This window comes from Sceloporus undulatus, chromosome 2 (genome assembly GCF_019175285.1).
Source record: "Sceloporus undulatus isolate JIND9_A2432 ecotype Alabama chromosome 2, SceUnd_v1.1, whole genome shotgun sequence".
NCBI classification, from domain to species: Eukaryota; Metazoa; Chordata; class Lepidosauria; order Squamata; family Phrynosomatidae; genus Sceloporus; species Sceloporus undulatus.
This window is the reverse complement of record NC_056523.1, coordinates 213393675-213415072: the sequence shown is the minus strand read 5'-3', so window position 1 is coordinate 213415072 and position 21398 is coordinate 213393675. Positions and strand designations below refer to the sequence as shown.

General features: G+C 41.0%; 3 protein-coding genes across 5 annotated transcripts in view; all 3 read right to left on the bottom strand.

Annotated features, from left to right (window-relative positions):
• The window catches only part of CHRNB3 (cholinergic receptor nicotinic beta 3 subunit), a 62995-nt gene that overhangs the window by 32795 nt on the left and 8802 nt on the right, over nt 1-21398 (bottom strand). The window contains exon 1 of one of the 3 annotated variants that reach the window (XM_042449222.1): nt 15492-15569. The exons of the other annotated variants lie outside the window; for them this stretch is intronic. The gene's annotated coding sequence lies outside the window, so the exon portion shown is untranslated. Of the gene's footprint in view, nt 1-15491; nt 15570-21398 lie in introns of those variants that run through there. 3 annotated transcript variants of the gene reach the window in all.
• On the bottom strand, nt 6470-12003 carry LOC121921316. The gene is made up of 2 exons (XM_042449224.1): nt 11728-12003; nt 6470-7916 (listed from the first exon to the last, which is right to left on the bottom strand). The coding sequence occupies exon 2, from the start codon at nt 7806-7808 to the stop codon at nt 6528-6530; it is 1281 nt and encodes a 426-aa protein (XP_042305158.1). The 5' UTR covers nt 7809-7916; nt 11728-12003; the 3' UTR covers nt 6470-6527.
• On the bottom strand, nt 12596-19149 carry THAP1 (THAP domain containing 1). The gene is made up of 3 exons (XM_042449226.1): nt 18843-19149; nt 15492-15687; nt 12596-13140 (listed from the first exon to the last, which is right to left on the bottom strand). The coding sequence occupies exons 1-3, from the start codon at nt 18911-18913 to the stop codon at nt 12745-12747; spliced, it is 663 nt and encodes a 220-aa protein (XP_042305160.1). The 5' UTR covers nt 18914-19149; the 3' UTR covers nt 12596-12744.

The window sequence follows — 21398 nt, the reverse complement described above, 5'->3', positions numbered from 1 at the left end:
TCTTGGTTATACTGATATTCTATTTTTCCTTTAAGGAGCATAAGGCAGAATGCAACATAAACCAGAGCTCACCAAGTTCTTTTTAATGTGCAAAGTTATTATCATCTGTAAATACAGAGGAGAAAAAGGACAGTGTTAAGTTGAATACAAAAGATGACAGGATTCTTTTCAAGGTTAGGAACATAGGAAGCTGCCTTATACCAGATGATTTGTTCAGATCAAACTGTTTGCCTTCACCTGGGGTCTTTTCACACTATATAATTATAGCACTAAGATTCCACTTTAATTGTCATGGTTCCATCCTATGGAAACATGAGGTCTGCAGCATAGGAAGGGACATGCAGAATTTTCAGCAAGGGAGCTCTTATGTTGCCTCACCCGACTACAAATCCCACTGCCATGGAAGTTAAAGTGTTATCATTGTGTAGTGTGAAAAGGGGTGCTGATCTTTTAACTGGAGGTGGTCAAAAATGATCTGAAACCTGTGGTGGTTGGTGACTTCCATCTCAGTGAAGTGGTAAATCAAGATTTTAGGGCAAACCTTAAAGGAACTATCCAAGGGGATGAACCCTACCCCCCAAACTGGGTTCAGCACTCCTTGAAAATTCAGAATAAAATCCAGAGCAGAATCACCCCTTCATTGACACAAAAGCTTCCAGCTGCCACTGACTCAGGCCCCCTGATTCACAGCTTCTGATCACTGTCTCTCCTTTTCAGACAGATCAGACCAAAATCTTTTTAACAAATCCCACAAGTCATTGGATTTGGCTCCCAACTCTTGAACTGCAGGAAAGGATGGAAACTTTGATCAGAACAAACCAAAGAAGAAAACCTTTATCCCCATATTTTCTGTTCTTACTGTCAGTGTTACTCTGGAGAGAGGAAAACGCTTTGGGGGTGATAACTGCACTAGGAAAATACCCCTACCTATCTCCAGCTACTCATTCATTCATCTGTTCCTTCAGTTTCCATCTTTCCTTTCTCCCTTTGTGAGATTCCCTACAAGGCAACTCACAACAACAATTACTTTTAACAAAAATCTAATGATAGAAAGTTGACAAGCAATTCAATAAACTACCATATTGAAGTATCAAATCATGTTAAAACATTTCAGCAACAATAAACGTAAGAGCCAGCATGGTGTAATAGTCTGAGTGTTGGACCAAGGTTCAAATCCTAGCTCAGCCATGGAACCCAATGGGCAAACTTAGGTAAAACATACTCCTTCAGTCTAAGAAAAAGGCAATGGCAAACACTCTGAATAATTTATGCCATGATTTACCACATCTTGAGCAGCTGCTTCAACTAGTACAGTTGCCAAATCTCAGGGCTTGGATCTGAGTCTCCAGTTTTCATAGGTCATCTCCATGCAGGAGACAAGTGTGCAAACTCCCCGGTTGCCTTTCCTCAGGTTAGAGGAAGTGGCTGTGTGCAAATCTTCAGGTCAGCTATGAGAGCAGCAACTTGCTACTATTTCCAAGGTTGAATTGATTTCTTCAAGAGAGCCAGCATGGTACAGTGGCTTGAGTGCTGGACCAGAACTCTGGGGAATACATTTTGAATCCCTGTTCAGCCATGGAAACCCACTGGATGACCTTGGGCAAGTCATATACTCTCAGCATAAGAGGGAGGCAAGAGCACATCCCCTCTGAACAAATCTTGCCAAGAAAACCCCATGATAAGTTCACCTTAGAGCTGCCATAAGTTGGAAATGACTTAAAGATGCACAAGAACAATCGATTTCTTACTGGAACTTGCAAGCTCCTTTGGGGGCAGTGTCTATAAATTTAGGGGTTGTACAAGTCAGCACTTTGTGCTGGCCTGTACATACATTAGGGTTAAGCTAGGGCTGAGCGTTCACAGGCTTAAAGCCCTTGTTACACTGCCCGGCACTATTATGCCATGCACCTGTCCTTATGGCATACGCCATGACGACGCACATGTGGCGCAGTGCCCAAACGGCACTCTTTGGAAAGGGTGTCATTAGGGTGCCCCGACGCGCCTATGGCACCCCTTCCAGGAAGCTGCCCAGAGCAGCTTATTTTTGCTCCTGTGATAGTCCTGACATTGGCACGGGACAGACCATCCAAAACGGACAATCTCCCAGTGCCTAGTTTTGGTCCACAAGGAAGCCACAGCCTCCAGACCGTGGGACTTCCCTGCGGACCAAAAAGAACCTACGAAAAGCAGGTTCTTCTTGCGATGCCATTATGTCGCAGTGCGCCAATGGTGCACTCGCGAACTCATAATGGAGTTGTGACGTGCGGACGCTATGCATCCGGCACGTAATGATGGCAGCACCCATCTGTACAGGGCACCACCATTTTGACACCCTCGTCACGGGCGAAGAGCGAGGGGTGTCTAGAAGCCCCGCTCCTCACATGTGACAAGGGCGTCCTTTCGCATCCATCTGGACCGGGCCATGGTCATCTTTGATAACTCTCCATCTAAGAATTTTGAATTTTATTGGTTAGAAACTCCAGTTAACTGTGTACACTCACTTGCTGTCCCTTATGCTTTCCTTTTTCTCTTTTCTCCCTGCACTGAATAAATTTTAATTCTTGCTGTTTACACCCCACTAAATTGCTCAGTGGTGGTTGACAGATGGGAGCCTCTGCATCACACATTATCTTCTCCCTTTAAGCATTCTACTATCACATGAACCCAGGATAGCCACCACTATACAGGGTGCTAATAGGAAGAATGGATTACACAAGCATTATCCAAAAGAGTATTTCTTTGTCAGTAAAATACCAAATGATGTCTTCCTGAATTGCTCATATTCCTGTTATTTCCTCACCCCAATGTCCCATGCCCATCACTCCCCACCTCTTACATTTGTTTTTCTGTCTTCTGTTCAGGTCTTCTCCCCAATGAATGTTGTCATATAGCAGAAACACTGTTCAGAACACACATACACAAAACCAAACAAACCCCAAAGTCTTGTAGTTTAAAGTTTAACAAACTCTTTAAAGAATACATTTTTAGGGGCTTAAGAGTTTGATGCAGGAACTCTTAAGCAGAAAGCTTAGCATAGCCACAACTAGAAAAGAAAATGGGGACACCTAGTGGGGTTTTGAAACATTCGCAGCATCTCTCAGCGATCCAAGAAGCATGGTGACCCATCACTTATTTCTACTGGAAACATCCTACCCGACTGGAAATCTCAGAATCACATACTGTAATGTTAAGAATTGGAAGGGGTTGTCAACATCATCTATTCTAGTCCAACCTGCTGCCCAATGTAAAGGATCTGGACAGTTCAGAGACTGCATGAATATCTCTCCCCAAAGTGTTCAGCACCTCTCAAAGCAGTCTGTTCCACAATTGAACATCTCTCATTGTCAGGAAATTTCTTCTAATGTTTAGCTGAAATCTGTTTCTGTGCCATTTCCCCCTATTAATTCTAGGTCTGTCCTTTGGACAGACAAAGAACAAGTTGGCTCCATTTTTTTGCCTTCAGTTCTCCATGCATTCTGAAGATAGCTATAACCTCTTCTGTAAATCTGCTCATCTTCAAGCTAATCATTCCTAGCTCTTTCAACTAAGCTGTGCAGGGCTGGGGATAAATGAGGCTATGTCATTTCTGTGGTATAAGTTATATTAGCAGATACATAGAGACTGAGCAGAAGATGAAGTCTCATAACATTACTATGCCAACAGATACCTGCGCCTCATCAGATTTCTAGCAAAGCCCTGAGTGCCATCGAATTTCTTGGTTTTTCTTTTCTTTTCAAAACCGATTCCAGCACAGACTGGCTTTGTGCTACCCAGAGAGACTTCCCTTGAGGTCAGAGGGAAGAAAGATGAGGCACTTGTTAATCATTCCTCCTTGGTCCAACCTTGCTTCCATTGAAACAGGTCACCTGAATGTTACCAGCAATTAATTATATTTAGTCAGATCTTAATAGGCATATCCTCAAGGCATCCACAATGTTAGTTTCAATTGCAGAAGTTGTAGTGTCAAGAATTACAACTTTGGAAGGGATCTGTTGGGGGCAATGTTTTGACTTCAGTTGAAAGGACAGAGTCAGGTGTCATCCAGATAGGGATAGCATTGAGCCTCCCTGGTTCCATTCTCCCCCAGCATTATACAGTCTCTCCCCAGTAACAAGGAAATTTATTAGTCCCATAGTAATAATCTGGTTTCAGGTCTGGTTACTTCCCTCTGGCTGAATGTCTTATCTCTATTACAGCTTTCCCCTATCTCTCTACAATCCTTTCCCTCTCTCTATGCCATCTCAAAATGGTGACGGTAGTCAAGAAATCAGATGATTAGGAATGGGAAGGGCAGCCATGAAAGAGCTAGATAAGATCCTAAAGAGTAAAGATATACAACTGAGCACTAAAGTTAGAATCATCCAAGCCATTGTATTCCCCATCACCATGTATAAGAATGATAAGAATAACATCAATTCATTTAAGATGTGGTGCTGGCAAAGAGTGGACTGTGGACACCAAAAAGACAAATAAATGGACCTTTGAACAGATCAAGCCTGAAATTTCCCTAGAAGCCAAGATGAGCAAACTGAGGTTACTGTACTTCAGCCACATCATGACTCATCACAATTCATCATGAAGACACAACTCATTAGAAAAGACAATAATGCAAGGGAAGGTGGAGGGAAATAGAAAGAAAGAAAGACCAGACAATTAAGGAGGTCACAAGTATGATTGTACAGGACCTAGGAAGAGCAAGGGAGGACAGGGGGTCTTGGAGATGTCTCATATACAGGATCACCATGAGTTGGGGTTGACTCAAGGGCAGTTAACAATAACATGCTATCTTTAACAATCTCCCTTTGACAGAGACAAGCCTCAGCTTTTTATCCTTTCTCTCTCATAGCCATCCTTTCATAGCATTCCCTGAGCTGTGATTGACTTGCACCAACTAGGCTTACTCAGCTTCTCCCTTCACAGATGGGTTTGATCAACCTTATGGACAATCTATGCTGGGAAGCAGACAGAGGAGTGTGTCCCGGTTGATTCTGCTCGACATTTTGATAGCTTCAGAACCATCAACCACAGTAGTCTTCTGAGCTGCCTCTTCTGGAATGAAACTTAGGAGGTTCTGTTTAACAGGGGCTCTAGTAGTTCATGGAAGTAATATTAAATGCCTGCTCAATGAGGCAGCCATTAGCCTGTAGGTTCCCTCATTGTTCCACATGCTGTTTAATATGGGGGAAGACTGTGTGGAACCAGGAAGGCTCAATGCTATGCCTATCTGGATGGCACTTGACCCTATCTTTGCAATGAGGTCCAGAGGATCTGTTTGGGTTCTACAGAAGTGGCTGATGTCAGTACTGGACTTGAGGACAAACTTAATCCAGACAAGGGATCCAGTCTGTCCCAAATGAGATTGCACTCTCCTAAACTCATGCTCGGAGCTTGGACGTTTTCTTGGAATCAGCCCTGATCCTGGATGTCCCATTTCAGCAGTGGTGTTTGCACTGCTACGCCTAGTGTATCAGCTGCACCACCCAGAGATGTGTGATTCAGGCATGTAGATCTGTGCCTTTAAATTCCTGTAACATGTTCCCTATGGAGCTGCTTTTGCAACACATTCTGAAACTTCATCTAGTCTAAAATGTTACAACCTGGTTCAATCCGGGTTACTTACAAAGACTCCATCATTATTAGTCTCATTGTTTAATTCCAGGAACAATTTGAAGCACTGATTATATCCTATAATGCTTAATATTAACATAGGTCCAGGCTGTTTGAAGGAATGTATTTTCCCTTACAAGTCTATCTAGTTCAATGATGATAAACCTTTTAGAGACCCAGCGCCCAAACTGAAAGGTGTTCCCACACCGAGTGTTACCCAGTGACGGGGATGTCACATCCACCTTTGGGGGTGGGACTTCCCAGAGACAACTGAAGGCCCAGGAGAGCAGGGGGAAGAAGAGGAAGAGGCATGCACATGTTCCTCCTCTTTCCCCCACCCTCCCCAGAGACAGCTAAAAGCATGGGAGGGCGGGAAACCAACCAAAAGGCTATAAAAGCAGAAATTTACCAGGATAAAAGTGTCTTTGGTCAGTACCTATCACACAGCACTGTGTCCATTGCATTCTAATCATTACTGGAGTGCACCTTTAAAGCGACAGGCAAAATCGGTCAATAGGACCTCAATCTCATTGCTATTCCATTACTGCCTTCATGTGATAAGTCCCTTCTGCTACAGTTCTCTTTCTAAGGAGTCATGTGGTGTGAGCATATGGACATTCACAAAGCAGCTGACTTTCGGAAACAGTTGGCAGACTCGATCACTCATTCCTACCCTCCCTCCTGGAAGTAGCCATTTGGCAGTGGGGAAAACATATCACACAACCATGGATCACCAAAGTGTTATCATGGTGGTATGATAACAAACTATGCCAAACTGGCATGCTTCCATTCTTACTAGTGTGATTGTGGCAGACTGGTGTGTAAAGTCCAGAATGTGAATGACTAATGTGCATCTACAAACACAGTTCAGTTTATGTAAAACTTCTAAGAATGGTCTTTATTAGACATCTCCTGAATTTTTACATCTTCTTTTCAGTTTTTGAGAGGACGTCCTTTCCCTTTTTCATATTGACATGAATAAGAATCTGAGATGGTATTGAAGCACCTTCGCTTTCAACTGTGTAGACCGCCTGTGCGCCTCTGCTCATGTCTCTCTGAAATCCCTGGACCACACCTTTAGGGCACAATACTTGTATGGATATGTTTGGCTTTTGGGAGGAAGCTGGCATGCCATTCACTACTGTACTTATGTTAATATTTCGAATTCGTGGTGCCTTTCCAAATATAGAACTTGTAAAGATCTGTTGGATTTCATGTGCCTCAATAGTACGTACTGAGAATGCACGTTTCCAAGAGGCTTTTTTAATGGTGAAGTTAGAAGTAAAGGACTTTATGGGGCTTTTCACCACAGATATCATAGGCCTTGCTTTCTGTCTGATTTGGTACCCCCTCCATGCTGCTTGGATTGTAGTGGCAGCATCCTGATATCTTTGTATCCTTGGGGCAAAAACATTTAAAGAAGTATATGTGAACACTTCCCTGTTGGGTCTGAGGGCTGACTTGATTTCAAAGAAGGATACTTTGGGGTTCAAAAGAGGATAGTTATCTATGATGTGTTCGTGACAGCTTCTTGATTTGCCACTTGGGAGGGAGACATTGTGCTTTTCCGCATGTGTTCCAGATGCCAATCCAAATTGCTGAAGGCAATTTAGGAATACTGGAAAACACTTGTTTTCATTTTCAGCTCTTATTTTCTTCTTTAATTTTTGTCTGTCAGTCCTGCCGTACCCACACAGTCCCAAGGGCAGTTCCTTCCGTGTCATGTAGCCTCGGAAAGCTGCCTGAATCTGGGTAGCTGCTTCATTCATTTTATCAATATCCCTTCTTACTTGATAACCTCTCCAGGCAGACTGAATTGTGATGGCTGCCTCCTTTTCTCGTCGAAACTGCTGGCGTGTTTTTCGCGGGTAGATGGGTAGCAGGTTGAGAACGTCATCCACGCTTACACTACTGTCACTCCGAGAGTAGTATGGATCCTGATGTTCACGAACCAAATGTGTTGCTCTGTTGATGTGAGGCTTCATTCTTCTACAGGATCTGGTCCTTAGGTCACCTTTACAAGAACAAACTGAGGTGGGAAGATTCATGGGTGTATCTCTATCCCTCAGATATTCTGCATTATCTTCTATAGAAACATTAGCTTTTTTATGGGAAACATTTTGTTCACCTCCACTGTCATGAGAAAACACATCAGATTCTTCACTTGAAGACTCAAGATCACAAGAATCTTCTTCCATCATACTGTTTGTATTTGATCTTCCTCGCCTTTCTTCCCACTCTGATCTTCTGGGACAAAGAAGCTAAGCTGTTGCTATAAATGTCTCTTCCAGACTTTCTCTGCAAGTTCACTGAATGAGAAAGAAAATAATTGTTACTGTCTATTTTGTTTTTCCCTTGCAAAAGAAAATCTTTTCCAGCAAGGCTATAGTCTGATGTTCATGTTGATGAGTTAATAGCACAAGCTACAAGATATAGTCAGCTGAATCAGTAGATTAACCAACTAAAAAATTGGTTGATTAATCAAAGAGGAATACATTTTTATTGGTGGAATGAAATTTTAGCCATTAGAGTACAGTATTGAGTAGTTACAGATTTCCTTGATTTTTTTAAAAGCTATTTTGGTACCGTCTTGTTAACATCAGAAGAAATTAAAAAGAAAATCTGTCTGCAACAAACTGCTCTTCTCAGAGTTACCACTTCAGGGACCAATAAACAGTAGCTTTTGTTCATTCAATAGTAATTAAATGCATTGGGTGAACATGGGAGTATATCATTATAATCTCACATTCACATGGGTCACCTAATACCAAATATGTTGTTTTATGGAAATCCCATTGTTTCTTCTGTGTTAAAATAATTAACAAGGACTTTCAAACAAGGCCCATCTGGAGAAAAGTGACAGCTTCCCAATGCACTTTGCTTAAGCACAGCGCCAATGATTGTTTTTTGAAGTAAGGCCAAAATGGTGCTTTGCGTTCTCAACGGCCAACTTTTTAAAAAGTCTTGCTACACCATTCAGACATAATCCTGCTGTAATTTTCCTCTCTTCATGGTGCTACCAAAAGCAGGTATCTTTATCCTGCTGGATGATAGTACCATCCCTGCTTAAAAATATACAGTCAGTGCAGGTCTGAAGCCTGTGAACACACTTACCTTATAAACAACTCCTCAAAGTGATCCTTATTGTAAAAGATCTTCTTCCAAGAATGTTCAGCAACACTGAGCTGGAGAATAAAAGGGGTTAAAACTTACATTTGGTATTAAGGAGCGGTTAGATGAATTCATCCACTGTGGGAACCCAACTTTCTCCTAGCCTCACAATTTGCATGACACATTGTATGAAGTGGGGCACTGGGCCATTTATGAATCTTGTCCTTAACTTCAAATGAGTTGTTCATCTTTATAGTTCCACAAGAGCCACAAGTACAAAGCTTTACATGTTTGCCTTGTTTACTTAAAAAAATCCAGCAAAAACATTTTTAGAACTGGCCATTGTGTGATGTCTTGGCAGCATCATGTTTGTATAATTGATGATATCTGGGAGTTACTTTTGTTGAAACTTGAAGAAACACCAACCCCCCACACACAGTTAGAATTTGGGAAGAACAAAGCAAGTTTTCTGAATATAGTATGAGTACTTATAAATCGTGAAGGGTCTGGAAACCATGGCCAATGAGGAGTGACTTAGGGAGCTAGGTATGTTTAGCTTGGACAAGAGAGGGTTAAAAGGTGATATGATAGCCTTGTTTAAATATTTGAATGGATGTCATATTGAGCAAGCATCTTTTCTGCTGCTCCTGGAACAATGGATGCAAGCTCCAGGAAAAGAGATTCCACCTCAACATTAGGAGGAATGTCCTGACAATAAGGGCTGTTTGACAGTGGAACACACTCCCTTGGAGAGTAGTGGTCTTTAAACAGAGGCTGGATGGCCATCTCTTGGGTATGCTTTAATTGAGATTTCCTGCATGGCAGGGGGTTAGACTGCAGGGCCCTTGTGGTCTCTTCCAACTCTATGTTTCTATGATTCTATGACTCCATTACTCTTTAATGCCTGAATCTGTCTCTTTCCTTGTTGATCTGAACAGAGCCAGTTTACTGATAATTGCCATGCAATTTATATCACTTACTACAGGAGTGGGAATCATGCATCACTCCCAATGTTGTTCGCCTGCAACTCCCAGCAACCCTTGCCAACTTACTCAGTGATGAGGAATGCTCATCATTACAATCCAACAATACCTGGAGAGCATCTGATTCCCATCATGACTTAATACTACCTTAGCAACACTCACTAGTGTAAACCAGACAGGCATTTTCTCCCCTGTGTTCAACTTTTGTCATGGGATCAACTTACAGTGGGTAGTTAGTTCCTTCTGCTCTGTATATACATACTGAATACGTAATATAGTAAAAATATAGTCAACATAAGTGTACATTTAGTTACAATCAATTAGCAAAACTATTTGCTTCCACTTAACAAATTCTGTTGCAGAAACCAGTAGAGATCAGCTTCAAAACAAACAATGTTACAGTGATTAAAGAATATACAGAAAATCAAGGGTATAACTGAGCAAATCAGAGAATACTTCCCCCCCTGAACTGGCATAAAGAGGAGCAGAACAGCTGCCCTGAGGACATCTGTTCCACCTCCAACACCCACATAGCATATGTTGAAATATCCACTTCTTGTGTTAACTACTACATATGTACACATGAAGATCAAGTTGTCAATTGACCAAAGGAAAAAAATGGTAATCAACCACTCAATTTAAGCCCATACATGTCAAATTCTATTCCTGCATTTTGTATTTACATGTGGCATTGTTCATGTTCCACTCCACAACAGGCGAGATCTGTCAAAATTGTAGTCTGTTGAGGGGGTAGAACTCCAACCATTCTAGAGATGATGTAGTTTTGTTGCTACTCTTCATATATATACTGCTCATTCACGGAGTGACACAGTCCCTTATGTGTTACTAATCTAATCATTACGCCAATAAATCCACAACCAGTGTATATGGTAGCCATGAGAACATTAGTCACATAATTTTGTGTTCTGGTATTTACTGCCTACTAATATATAGGTAATAATATTCATTTTAAAATGTTCATTGCATTCTCTTATTGGTAAGGGATGCTATTTGTGTATCAAATGTATTCAATATGTATGTACTTAGCTAGCCAGGGTCCCATGGCAGGAGAAAGGTACTGAATTGAATAAATATCAGTTATCTGTATTTCATACAGCCATTATCAGCCAGTACACCTCAAGCTATCTGATGTTGGAGGCTGGCAATTTCCAGCCCATGTGTCAGGGACCAGTGTAATATTTTGGCCCATTATCACAGCTTTCATTCTTTCCTGGCCAGTTGCCAGGTACAGGCAGCCAATGGCACGGGGTACGGCAGTAATCCATGGATCACTATTTGGAGTAGCACTGCTTTAAGTTACAGGGCAGCTTTATCTTAACCTATATGGTTTATGAAGAGCTTTCCCATACATGCTGGCATTAATTTATTGAAAACTAGACTGCAGAACAAATATGGTAGCACTGACTAATTTAGGTATCTAAGCAATCATTTTGTTTTTACTCTTTTTGCCAAAATCTCCAAATTCATCACTTTGGTGTTGCTGGCACACCTCTGAAAACAGGAGAACCTTTTCAAAGGGAAAGAGCTTCCCACCACTAAAATGAAAAACACTGAATTTAATGAAGCCACAAGGTTAGTTTCAAGAGATGTTGACAGGTCTGATTTTAAAAAATGCACAATGGTTCACTAGTCTGTGAGATGGTCACAGAAGCAACCATCTTCATCATACTCAAGAACTTGCCTTTCCTTTTTCAAGGTGTGTATGACACTGCTGGGAAAACTGTATGCCAGGGTGATGTCTACGCCAAGTAAGAGATCCTGAAGTGCTGGTATGTAGCTAAAATCTACCCAACTGTGAGTACCAAATGGAGGATAATCTGGCTATTATTTCAGAGGATTCTGGTTAATGAGTCTTAACACTTGATATAGACATCCATTGCATATGGTGATCCAACTCCCACTTCTCCCATTGGCAACCTTGTGATGCTGTAGCAGTGCCTAATTTGTCTTTCACAAGCCTATGGTTCTATATATCTGATCAGGATCTAGCAAGTATCATTCATACCTTCATAATCTTGCAGCTAGACTTATATTTTCCATAGGACTGCACATGGCAGTTGTTCCAAAATGTCAGGTTCAGACACAGCAACCCTTCTTGACAAATGAGCTAATCAAGCACATTGCTCTAGCATCTATACTGAAATCCCATTATTTTCTGGACACTACTACAGGAGCTAATTTTGACTTTGCTGGCTTAAGCCTTACATATTGCTGACACTTTCTTTTCTCCTTTGTTCCATCATGTCTTTAAAGACCAATCAAGGGTGTTTGACTGTATCATCCATGCACCAAAACTGAACAGCAAGGCCAAAGAAAGTCCATCTCAGTGAATGAGACAGTGACTTCTGTGAAACTATTCAAGGTAAAAATTTAAACCTAGAATTTAATCACTACCAGATTATAGCTACCACTCTACATCACACCAGTTCCCACGAATACAATACTATAAATTCAATATTCTGTTTCAGGTATATACATATTAGGAATTGTTACCCACCATGAACTGCTGGAATGAGCAAAATAGATACGGAAATAAATCAATATCATTACTATGGATCAACAGTCATTCTTACATTGCATTCCGGTTCTACATTTTGAAATCAATAGATCAATCCTATACATTTCTACTCATAAATAAGCCCCAAGTCAATGTGTCTTATTCCCAAGTCACTACAGGGCTGCAGTTTCCACATTATTTCACATAAAGACTTTCACATTTACTTGAGAGTAAGCTCCACTGCATACTAAGAATTTTATTTATGAGCAACAAGCACAGAATTCTTTTATCTATGTGGAATATGCTGCTATCAGTAGTTCTCTTCACACACATACTGAAGCACTGGTTTAAAAAAAATGCCAAGAGATCACAATGACAAAAAATTATATAGCAATTTTTATTATCATTCTGTTGGGGTGAAATATATACACAGAAGTAGAAAGCATTGCGTTTTTAAAATGAACTTCTGAGTTAGTTTGAGGAGGCTAAATTTGGCAGTGCCCCATAAATATAAATCTTAGCCTCCTAGGCAGGTACTTCTATAATTTCGAAATAGTCATTAGGCAGAATCACATAGCCACCTTTGCCTGACAACACGTCTTTTTCTTTCTGAAACTGAACAAGCTCTCGCAGTTTTTCAATCTGTTTCTCTTGACGCCTACATCGCTGCTGTGCAGTTTTAAGCTTCTTCCTCAGTTTGTCCACCTGCTCTTCCAGTTGCTGAATTCTTTTTCGCTGATGTACTGTATCCTCTACGGTATAGTTGTGATCACAAAAAACAGCAATGTTATTGGGGGTGTGAAGTGGTGGCATTAACAAACCAATGCTTGGATCCACTAGTCTTGGGTCAGTTTGTGGCGGTGGTGGAGGTGAAGGAGAAGGGGGAGTTGGTATTTCAAGTGGTTCTTGAGTGCCTCCAGACTAAAACAGCAAGACAAGAGTATACATTTAAATTTATTATGTAAAAGGGATCAGAGGAAAAAAAATAAGCAACAACCATAGCAGTTTGCTACTTCAACATAGCCTGTTTGACAAAAACTGCAATACTACCCCTTTTCAGCTTTCAGCATTGTGGCACACTGGAAATCCAGTTCCACTAGATTTGTGAAGCAGGAACTCCCAACTGTTTGTGAAACAGGAACTCCAATATACTTACTAGAGCTGAGGGGAACTGCAGTCCAGCACTTCTGGAGGGCATAAGGTTAGAAAAGGCTGAGCAACTTAATAGTGAGTTTCCAACCTTCTCTCTTATGTCTTTGGTATATTTGAGCATGCTAAAGAACAGAAGTCAGGTATGAGTTTAAGGAACATCACAACTGGGATATGTGAAACATGGTATACACAGAGATTATTCCAACACTGTTTTAAAAACATTTCCCCCAAACTACGGTGACCCAATGCTAACAGGACTGTAAATGTCATTGATGTCACATCTAAAACTTGTTTCTTAACATGGTATACAATCTGCAGCAAATAAACAGTAAAGCAAGTTTTACCCCTTATTTTTAAAATGGGAAAGATATATCAATATCACCAAGTCTCAGACAAATACTTTCTGTAACAGGAGATCAACGGGTCTTCTTACCCATCTGGGCTACAATCCTTTAAATACAGTGGGGCCTCTCCTTATGCGGGGGATCAATTCCAGATCCCCCCACGTAAAGGAAAATCCACCTATGCTCAAGCCCCATAGGAAATAATCACAGAATCATAGAGTAGGAAGAGACCACAAGGGTCATCCAGTCCAACCCCCTGCCATGCAGGAAATCACAACCAAAGCATCCCCGACAGATGGCCATACAGCCTCTGTTTGAAGACCTCCAAGGAGGGAGACTCTACTATCCTCTGAGGGAGTTTGTTCCACTGTCAAACAACCCTTACTGTCAGAAAGTTCCTCCTAATGTTAAGGTGGAATCTCTTTTCCTGTAGCTTGGTCCGGGTCCTGTTCTCTGGAGCAGCAGAAAACAAGCTAGCTCCCTCCTCAATATGAAATCTTTTCAAATATTTAAATAGGGCTATCATACCATCTCTTAACCTTCTTTTCTCCAGGCTAAACATCCCCAGCTCCCTAAGTCATTCTTCATAGGCCATGGTTTCCAGACCCTTCACCATCTTGGTGGCCCTCCTTTGGACATGCTCATTTCTCAACATCCCTTTTGAATTGTGGTACCCAGAACTGGACACAGTATTCCAGGTGGGGCCTGACCAAAGCAGAATAGAGTGACACTATTACTTTCCTTGATCAAGACACTATACTTTTATTGATGCAGCCTAAAATTGCATTGGCCTTTTTAGCCTTTGACTCATGTTCAGCTTGTGGTCTACTTGGACTCCTAGATCCCTTTCACATGTAGTTTCATTCAGCCAGGTGTCCCCCATCCTATATCTGTGAATTTCATTTTCTACCCTAAGTGAAGTACCTTACATTTTTCCGTGTTGAAATTCATTTTGTTAGCTTTGGCCCAGCTTTCTAGTCTATTCAGGTCATTTTGAATTATGAGGGCCTAAGTATCCTAAAGGCACCAGACCCCTTCTGATCTTGGCAGTTAAGCATGGTCAGCTCTGGTTAGTACTTGGATGGGAGACTGCTAATGCATACCAAGCGCTATATTTCAAAGGAAGAAACGGGCAGAACTACCTCTGATTATTCCTTGTTTAAAAAAACATTATGTAATCCACTGAGTTGTCATAAATCAACAGGCAACTTGAAGGCACACATACATACAAAGTATCCTTGGCAAGATGTGGGAGTATTTAAGGATAACAATACTTTCCCAGTTTCTGCCTAATCACTGGCCCTCCTTCATGTTTTATGTCTCTTATGTTTTACATCTGAAGGCACAACAACGTAGTGGTTGGTTAATGAGAGAAAATTTCTGGGTAATTATGTCTAAATACCCTAAAGGCACCAGATCCCATCGGACCTTGGAAGTTAGCAGGGCCGGACCTGGTTAGTACTTGGATGGTGGACAGGGTGACTAGATGATATAACTGCAGAGGAGGACAAGGTAACGTAAAATGTAAAAACATTCAAGAGAATGTAGGCCATTACAAAACTGCCTGTGAATATTCCTTGCCTAAAAAAAAGTATGAAATTTTCATGGGGTTGCAATAAATCAACAGGCAAGTTGAATGCATATAGACACATACAATTAAGTTAGCATGTCAAGAAGATCTGTTATATCTGTTGCTCAGAAATAATAATCTATTGCTTATATATAAACAAACATATCTGTGAACAACAGCTTTTAAAATCCACACACTTCGCTTACCTTCACATTTGGTTCTGTGTGGCAAAATATTGTCGGCACAGCGTTGTCTTTTAGGAGCTTATTGTTGCATTCCCTTTTGAAGCAATCTGGAGTAAAGTGTTCAGAACAAATGCTACTATACTTCGTTGGCTTGAAGTTTTTTCTTCTAACAGCAGCTTCCCATTTCTTGCAGAGATCAGGTCTTGTGAGAGGAAACCTGCAAGCAAAATGTGCCTTGAGCATCCTTTAAGTTACTACCAACACTTCCATCAAATGACATGGGTGGCACAGAGACTCCTTGTTTTATAAAGAATAGTAGAGGGACACTGCTACATTTGGAGAAATGTTGCCCGCTCTCATGGAGTCCCTTAATACCTCATACTGCATTAGACAGGAGATGTGGACATATTTTGCCTTTCACCTTCCTTGTTATAGCTTATCCTGTTAAGGACTGAGTTCATAGTTTTTATTATGCCTGTAAGGGAACTACAGGAGCTCTCTTTGAAGTTAGACAATTCAGAATACCATATGTCAGTGTGGTACAGTGGTGCAAATGTTCAACTAGGATTCTGGGAAGCCAGGGTTCAAATCTTCATTCAGCCATGGCAGCCCACAGTACCTTGGGATGGTCAGGCTGTCTCAGTCTAAGAGGAAGGCAATGGCAAGCACCCTCTGAATAGTCAAAAAAATCCTATGATAGGATGACAGCAAGTTGTAGTCAATTTGAAGGCACATAACAATTCAAAATATATCAGAACTCTAATTATTCTTTATTTGATTATCCTAATTGTTGGGAAATGCTTCCCAGCCAAGCATTCTCTTCAACCTCCTTCCCACATTTACTATTAGACAGTAAGGATTTCTTGCATGCTCTTACCCTATACTTGCTGCCTCTATAACTTTTCCCAATTGCTAAATCGCTCATTATGGGAATGTACCCAAAACAACCACATCAGGGGGGCTGTGGACATAACACTCCTCCTTCAAGGTGTGTGCAGGCTCTGTTGAGCTGCTCCTCTTCTTGAAGCTTTTCTATAGTTAGCCAGGGCTTAGGCACTCCATGTAAATATGCCTGAATACACCTTAATTAGTGAAGCTTTTATCTATGAAACTTGCATACTGCCTGTTTGCCTGACTTTGCTAAAACTAGTCTCAGACAGAGCCAAGAGGCTCAGTGCTTCCAGTTGTGAATTCTGCTAAAGAAGACTGAGTGCCAATTGAACCAGTCAGCTTTCCAGGAAAAGGGGCTGACCTCTTGGGAACCTACTTCTAATCCAAAACAAAATTGATTGTGTGTAACAGAAATGTGTATTAATACCCCCTACTATTCACCAGCACAAGATCCTATATACTTTATGCATCCAAAAACCTAGGCCAGTATAGTTATATTCTATCGCATGGCTCTGCAGCCATTATTTACCTTTGCACCCACCAAATGCAAAGTGAGAGGAATGCATGTGTGCTTGCAGAATGATTTCATGCATCAGGGATTACATTTACAGAGTCTGGGAAAGGGAAAATGCTTGTACAATAGTTTTTAAACTGGCACAATGCCCAACAAGATTCCATCCCAAATATTTTTAGTATTACTCAGACTGAATTCTACATTTTAGTAGTTGTTGTTGTGTGCCTTCCATTCGTTTCCAACTTATGGCGATCTGTCATGGAGCTCTCTTGACAATTTTCTTCAGAGAGGGTTGCCATTGCCATCTTCTGAGGCTGAGAGAGTGTGATAAATGGGTTTCCATGGCTGAGCCAGGATTCAAACCCTGATCTCCAGAGTCCTAGTCCAATGCTCAAACCACTACACCGTGCAGCAGATAGCCCTACCTATGCTGCCCTCAGTGCAAGTGCCTCCACAACCAGTTATTGTTACCCTGGGGTTAGGGGCGAAGGATCCCTGTGAATGTGGAAAACAGCAAATTAAAAAAAAAGCACTATTCTTTTTACCTAAGGTAAGACCTTTCTAGGAATCTCCAGGTCCTCCAGTAGAACTCCGTGGTCAACATCTGCCAGAAGCTGATCATAGAATCACACTGGAGGACCTACAAATGCCTAGAGAAGTGTTTTCTCTCTCATCTTCTAGGTTCTCCAGGACAACTTTATGGTCAACGTCTGGCAGAGTTGCTCTGGAGGACCTAGAAATCCCCAGAGAGGACATATTAATAAACCGCAAATAATCAAATCTCCCAAAATCAAAATAAGAAATGTGGAAGGCTGGCTGTAATTCTACACGAAAGCAAGATTTCACTACCTGTTAATAGTAAATAATATTATATATTAGTATTTAAATATTAATATTTAATTTAAATATTAATTAAATTAATAAATATAATGATAATTTTATTTATAACATTAAATAGTATTAAATATTAATATTCTATTTAAATATTAACATCAATATTGAATATTATCTAATATTTAAATATTAAGCATTAATACTAAATATTATTAAACATTATTAAATATTAAAAATTTTAATGTTTAATATTAATCATATTAATATTTGCATATAAATAATATTATTTGCATATAGTGTCACTATCTGAGCCTTTTTGGGTATTTTATATCTCTGGTCTCTTTGATTTCGGAATGAGAAAGACAAGAAATGGCACTTATTTCACTGAGAGAGCCAGTCTGGTGTAGTGCTTTGACTGTGGCTTTGGAGACCAAGGTTCGAATCCCGCCTCAGCCATGAAGCCCTCTGGGTGACTCTGGGCAAGGAGGCACACTCTCTCAGCCTCAGGGGAAGGCAATGGCTATGGCTAACCTCCCCTGGACAGATCTTGCCAAGCAAAAAACCCATAATAGGTTCACCTTAGGGCCGCCATAGGCGCTCAGCAACAATAATATTCTGTTTTATTATTTTCTGCCATCAGGCGACAGTCTTTTTAAAAATTAATAAAATAACTGGCTTCCCAAAAGGTGCGCATGCGCCCTCCGCTAAATGACGCCTCGCGCAACGGTTTTTCTGCGCTGAAGGCGAGCGCATGCGCGCTTTCCTCGTTCTTTTTACTCTTCTCTTAGAGACCGCTCCCAGTCTAAAGAGACTCCTCCTCTGCGCGAGTGCGCATGCGCGATTCCTTCAGCCGCCTCTCCTCTAGAGGCCGCTAACTCTTCCGCGTGAGGGCGCGTGCGCAATTCCCTTAGTTTTCTCTTTTCACAAGAGGCTGCTCCCTCTCGACTCCCTCCTCCGCTCGAGTGCGCATGCGCGATTTCCCCTGCCGCTCCCTATGAGAGACTCCCTCCTCCGCGTGAGTGCGCCTGCGCAAAGGCTTCCCTCAGCCGCCTCTCCTACTAGAGGCATCTCCCTGTATAACGAACTCCGCCCGCGCATGCGCCATGGCTCCTCCCTCCCCCGCCCCTCCTCACTTGTGGAAAGAGATGGGCTTCTCTTTGTCGTATCGATTCCGGCAACGGTAGGCAGAGCAGGACTGCACCATCCTGTCCTCGCCGCTCGCCGCCAAAATATCTCAGGAGCCGGAAGGCAGTACCTTCGCGTCCCTGTTTAAAAAAATTAAAAAACCAACGCTGAGGGACGACATAAGCTGGATGCGGCCTCTCCCTACTCCAACATGGCGGCGCCAGCTTCAGGCCCTGAAATCTCGCGAGAACTCCTGGTCACGCCCCGCCGCGACCAATGGGGAAGCGCGGCTCCGGAGTTTGACGCGCGGGTTTTGGCAGCTGGGCCCTGTCGACGCAACTGCGCCTGCGCACTGATTTGTTGCCCTGTTGTTTTTGCTCGTTGCCCGTCTTTCTCCCAACAGAGGGGCTCAAGGCGGCCAACAGCAAATTTAAACCAATACCTTTAAAAATAAAAGCTACAGAAGCTTTACAATGAATAAATATAAATTAAAAAAAAAACTATTTTAAAAACAATACAGAAGCATTAAAATGAATATTTAATACTTATTTTAATATTATATTTTAAAAATAATATATATATATATATATATATATATATAAATGTTTATTATTATTATAAATATTGTAAATATTATAAATATAATACTTAATACTTGATGTTTTAGTTTTTAACTGGAATTATCACTGTTACTGTATTTTATTGATGTGTTTGTATGTAATTTTTAGATTACATACAATAATATTTTAATGTATTTTTGTAGGTTTTTTTTTTGCATTACTATTACATTCTTAGTATTTTATATTGGAACTTATAAATAAACAACGTGGCAAGTTATAAATATTTTTGTCCTGATCACTTGATTGTTATTGTAGGTTCGTTTTTATTTGTGACTTGCTATATTTTGTTATTTCATATTAAGATGTATTAATGTGTATTATGTTAAAACTATTTTTTACAGAATCTACGCCATAGGCGGGCTTTTTTTGTTTTTAAATGATTGTGTGTGTAAAGCGCTGTGTATATTTACAGCGCTCTTTAAATAAAGCTTAATAATAACAATAATAATAATAAAGTACCGTGTTTAGTAAGGGTGCTATATAAATGAACAAGAATAATAATTTTAAAAAACCAAACAAGCTTTTAAAAGTTAAAAACAGCCACGAATTAAAATGTAAAACGTGTCAAAAGCGCACTACTAAAACTACATCCACATGGCAGAAATAACCCAGTCCGACACCACTTTAACTGCCATGGCTCAATGCTATGGAATTCTGGGGACTGTAGTTTGCTTTTGGCACCAGATGCCTCTGACAGAGAAGGCTAAATATCTCACAAAACTACAAATCCCAGAATTCCATAGCATTGAGCCATGGCATTTAAAATGGTGTCAAAACGGATTACTTCTGCAGTGCAGATGCATTGAGGGTTTTTGGGGAGTCAATTTTTTGACTAAAGTTTTTAGATTTATGAGTACAGTCAGGCCTCGGTATCCACAGAAAGTGGTGTCAACCTGGATTATTTCCTCAGGTGCATCTGCAGTTTACTATCACTTTGACTGCCATGGCTCCATCCTTGAAATCCTGGGGTTTCTAATCTGGCAATTAGTTTATAGTTCACGGGAGTTGAATGGAACTGTCCAGCAAAGGATTGAAAGACCCAGACTAAACTACAGACACAAGGTTTCCACAGGATGGAGCCAAGACAGTTAACACAGTGTGAGGCTGCTATACATGTGTAGTGTGGATACATTTTTTGGTCTTGTATGGTGTCTAGATAAGTCACTACGGGGCCTCTCTCTTGGGTTCATTTATGTGAGAGAGCCAGTGTGCTACAGTACAGTACTGTATAGTGGTTTCAGTGCTGTACTAAGAATCTAGGGCTGCATCCGCACTACAGAAATAATCCAGTTTGACACCGCTTTAAAGGCCAAGGTTCCATTCGATGGCATTCCAGGAAGTGTAGTTTGTTGTGGCACCAGAGCTCTGTTGAGTTCCCATTCAGCCCATGGAAAACAACCGGGCGACATTTGGCAAGTCACACTCTCAGCAGTGAGAAGAAGCCGTTGGCAAACCTCCTCAGAATAAATTTTGCCAAGAAAATCCTATAAAAGGATGGCTATGAAGTGGAATCAGCTTGAAGGTACATAGCAATAAAAAATTCCCACTATTTACAGCAAGGAAGGGGATATACATATCCTAATATATCCTAGGGCCAAGCTAAATTTCAGAGAGGTTCTGGGGTATGTATTCCCATGGTGGGGGGCACAAAATGCCAGTAGAGTGGGCCCCTTGGTATCCACTAGGGTTTGGTTCCAGCAACCCTCATGGACACCAAAATTCATAGATGCTCAAGTCCCAGTCAGTACAACGACATAGTAAAATTATGTAAAATGGCAAATTCAAGGTTTGATTTTTGGAATTTATATATATTTTTAAAATATTTTCAATCTGTGGATGGTTGTTTCCATGGATAAAAAAAACCATGGGTATGTAGGGCTGACTGTATCTTCGAGTTCAGATCAAATATTACTATTAAGTGGCATTTCAAGCTTGCAAAATGTT

Excerpts from the sequence above, each read along its gene's own strand:
- LOC121921316 (XM_042449224.1), bottom strand. The coding sequence starts at position 7,808 with ATGATGGAAGAAGATTCTTGTGATCTTGAGTCTTCAAGTGAAGAATCT.
- THAP1 (XM_042449226.1), bottom strand. The coding sequence starts at position 18,913 with ATGGTGCAGTCCTGCTCTGCCTACCGTTGCCGGAATCGATACGACAAA. Across the intron at positions 15,688-18,842 it reads AAGCCCATCTCTTTCCACAA|GTTTCCTCTCACAAGACCTG; the intron begins GTGAGGAGGGGC and ends TTTTGCTTGCAG. Across the intron at positions 13,141-15,491 it reads ACACAGAACCAAATGTGAAG|TCTGGAGGCACTCAAGAACC; the intron begins GTAAGCGAAGTG and ends TTGCTGTTTTAG.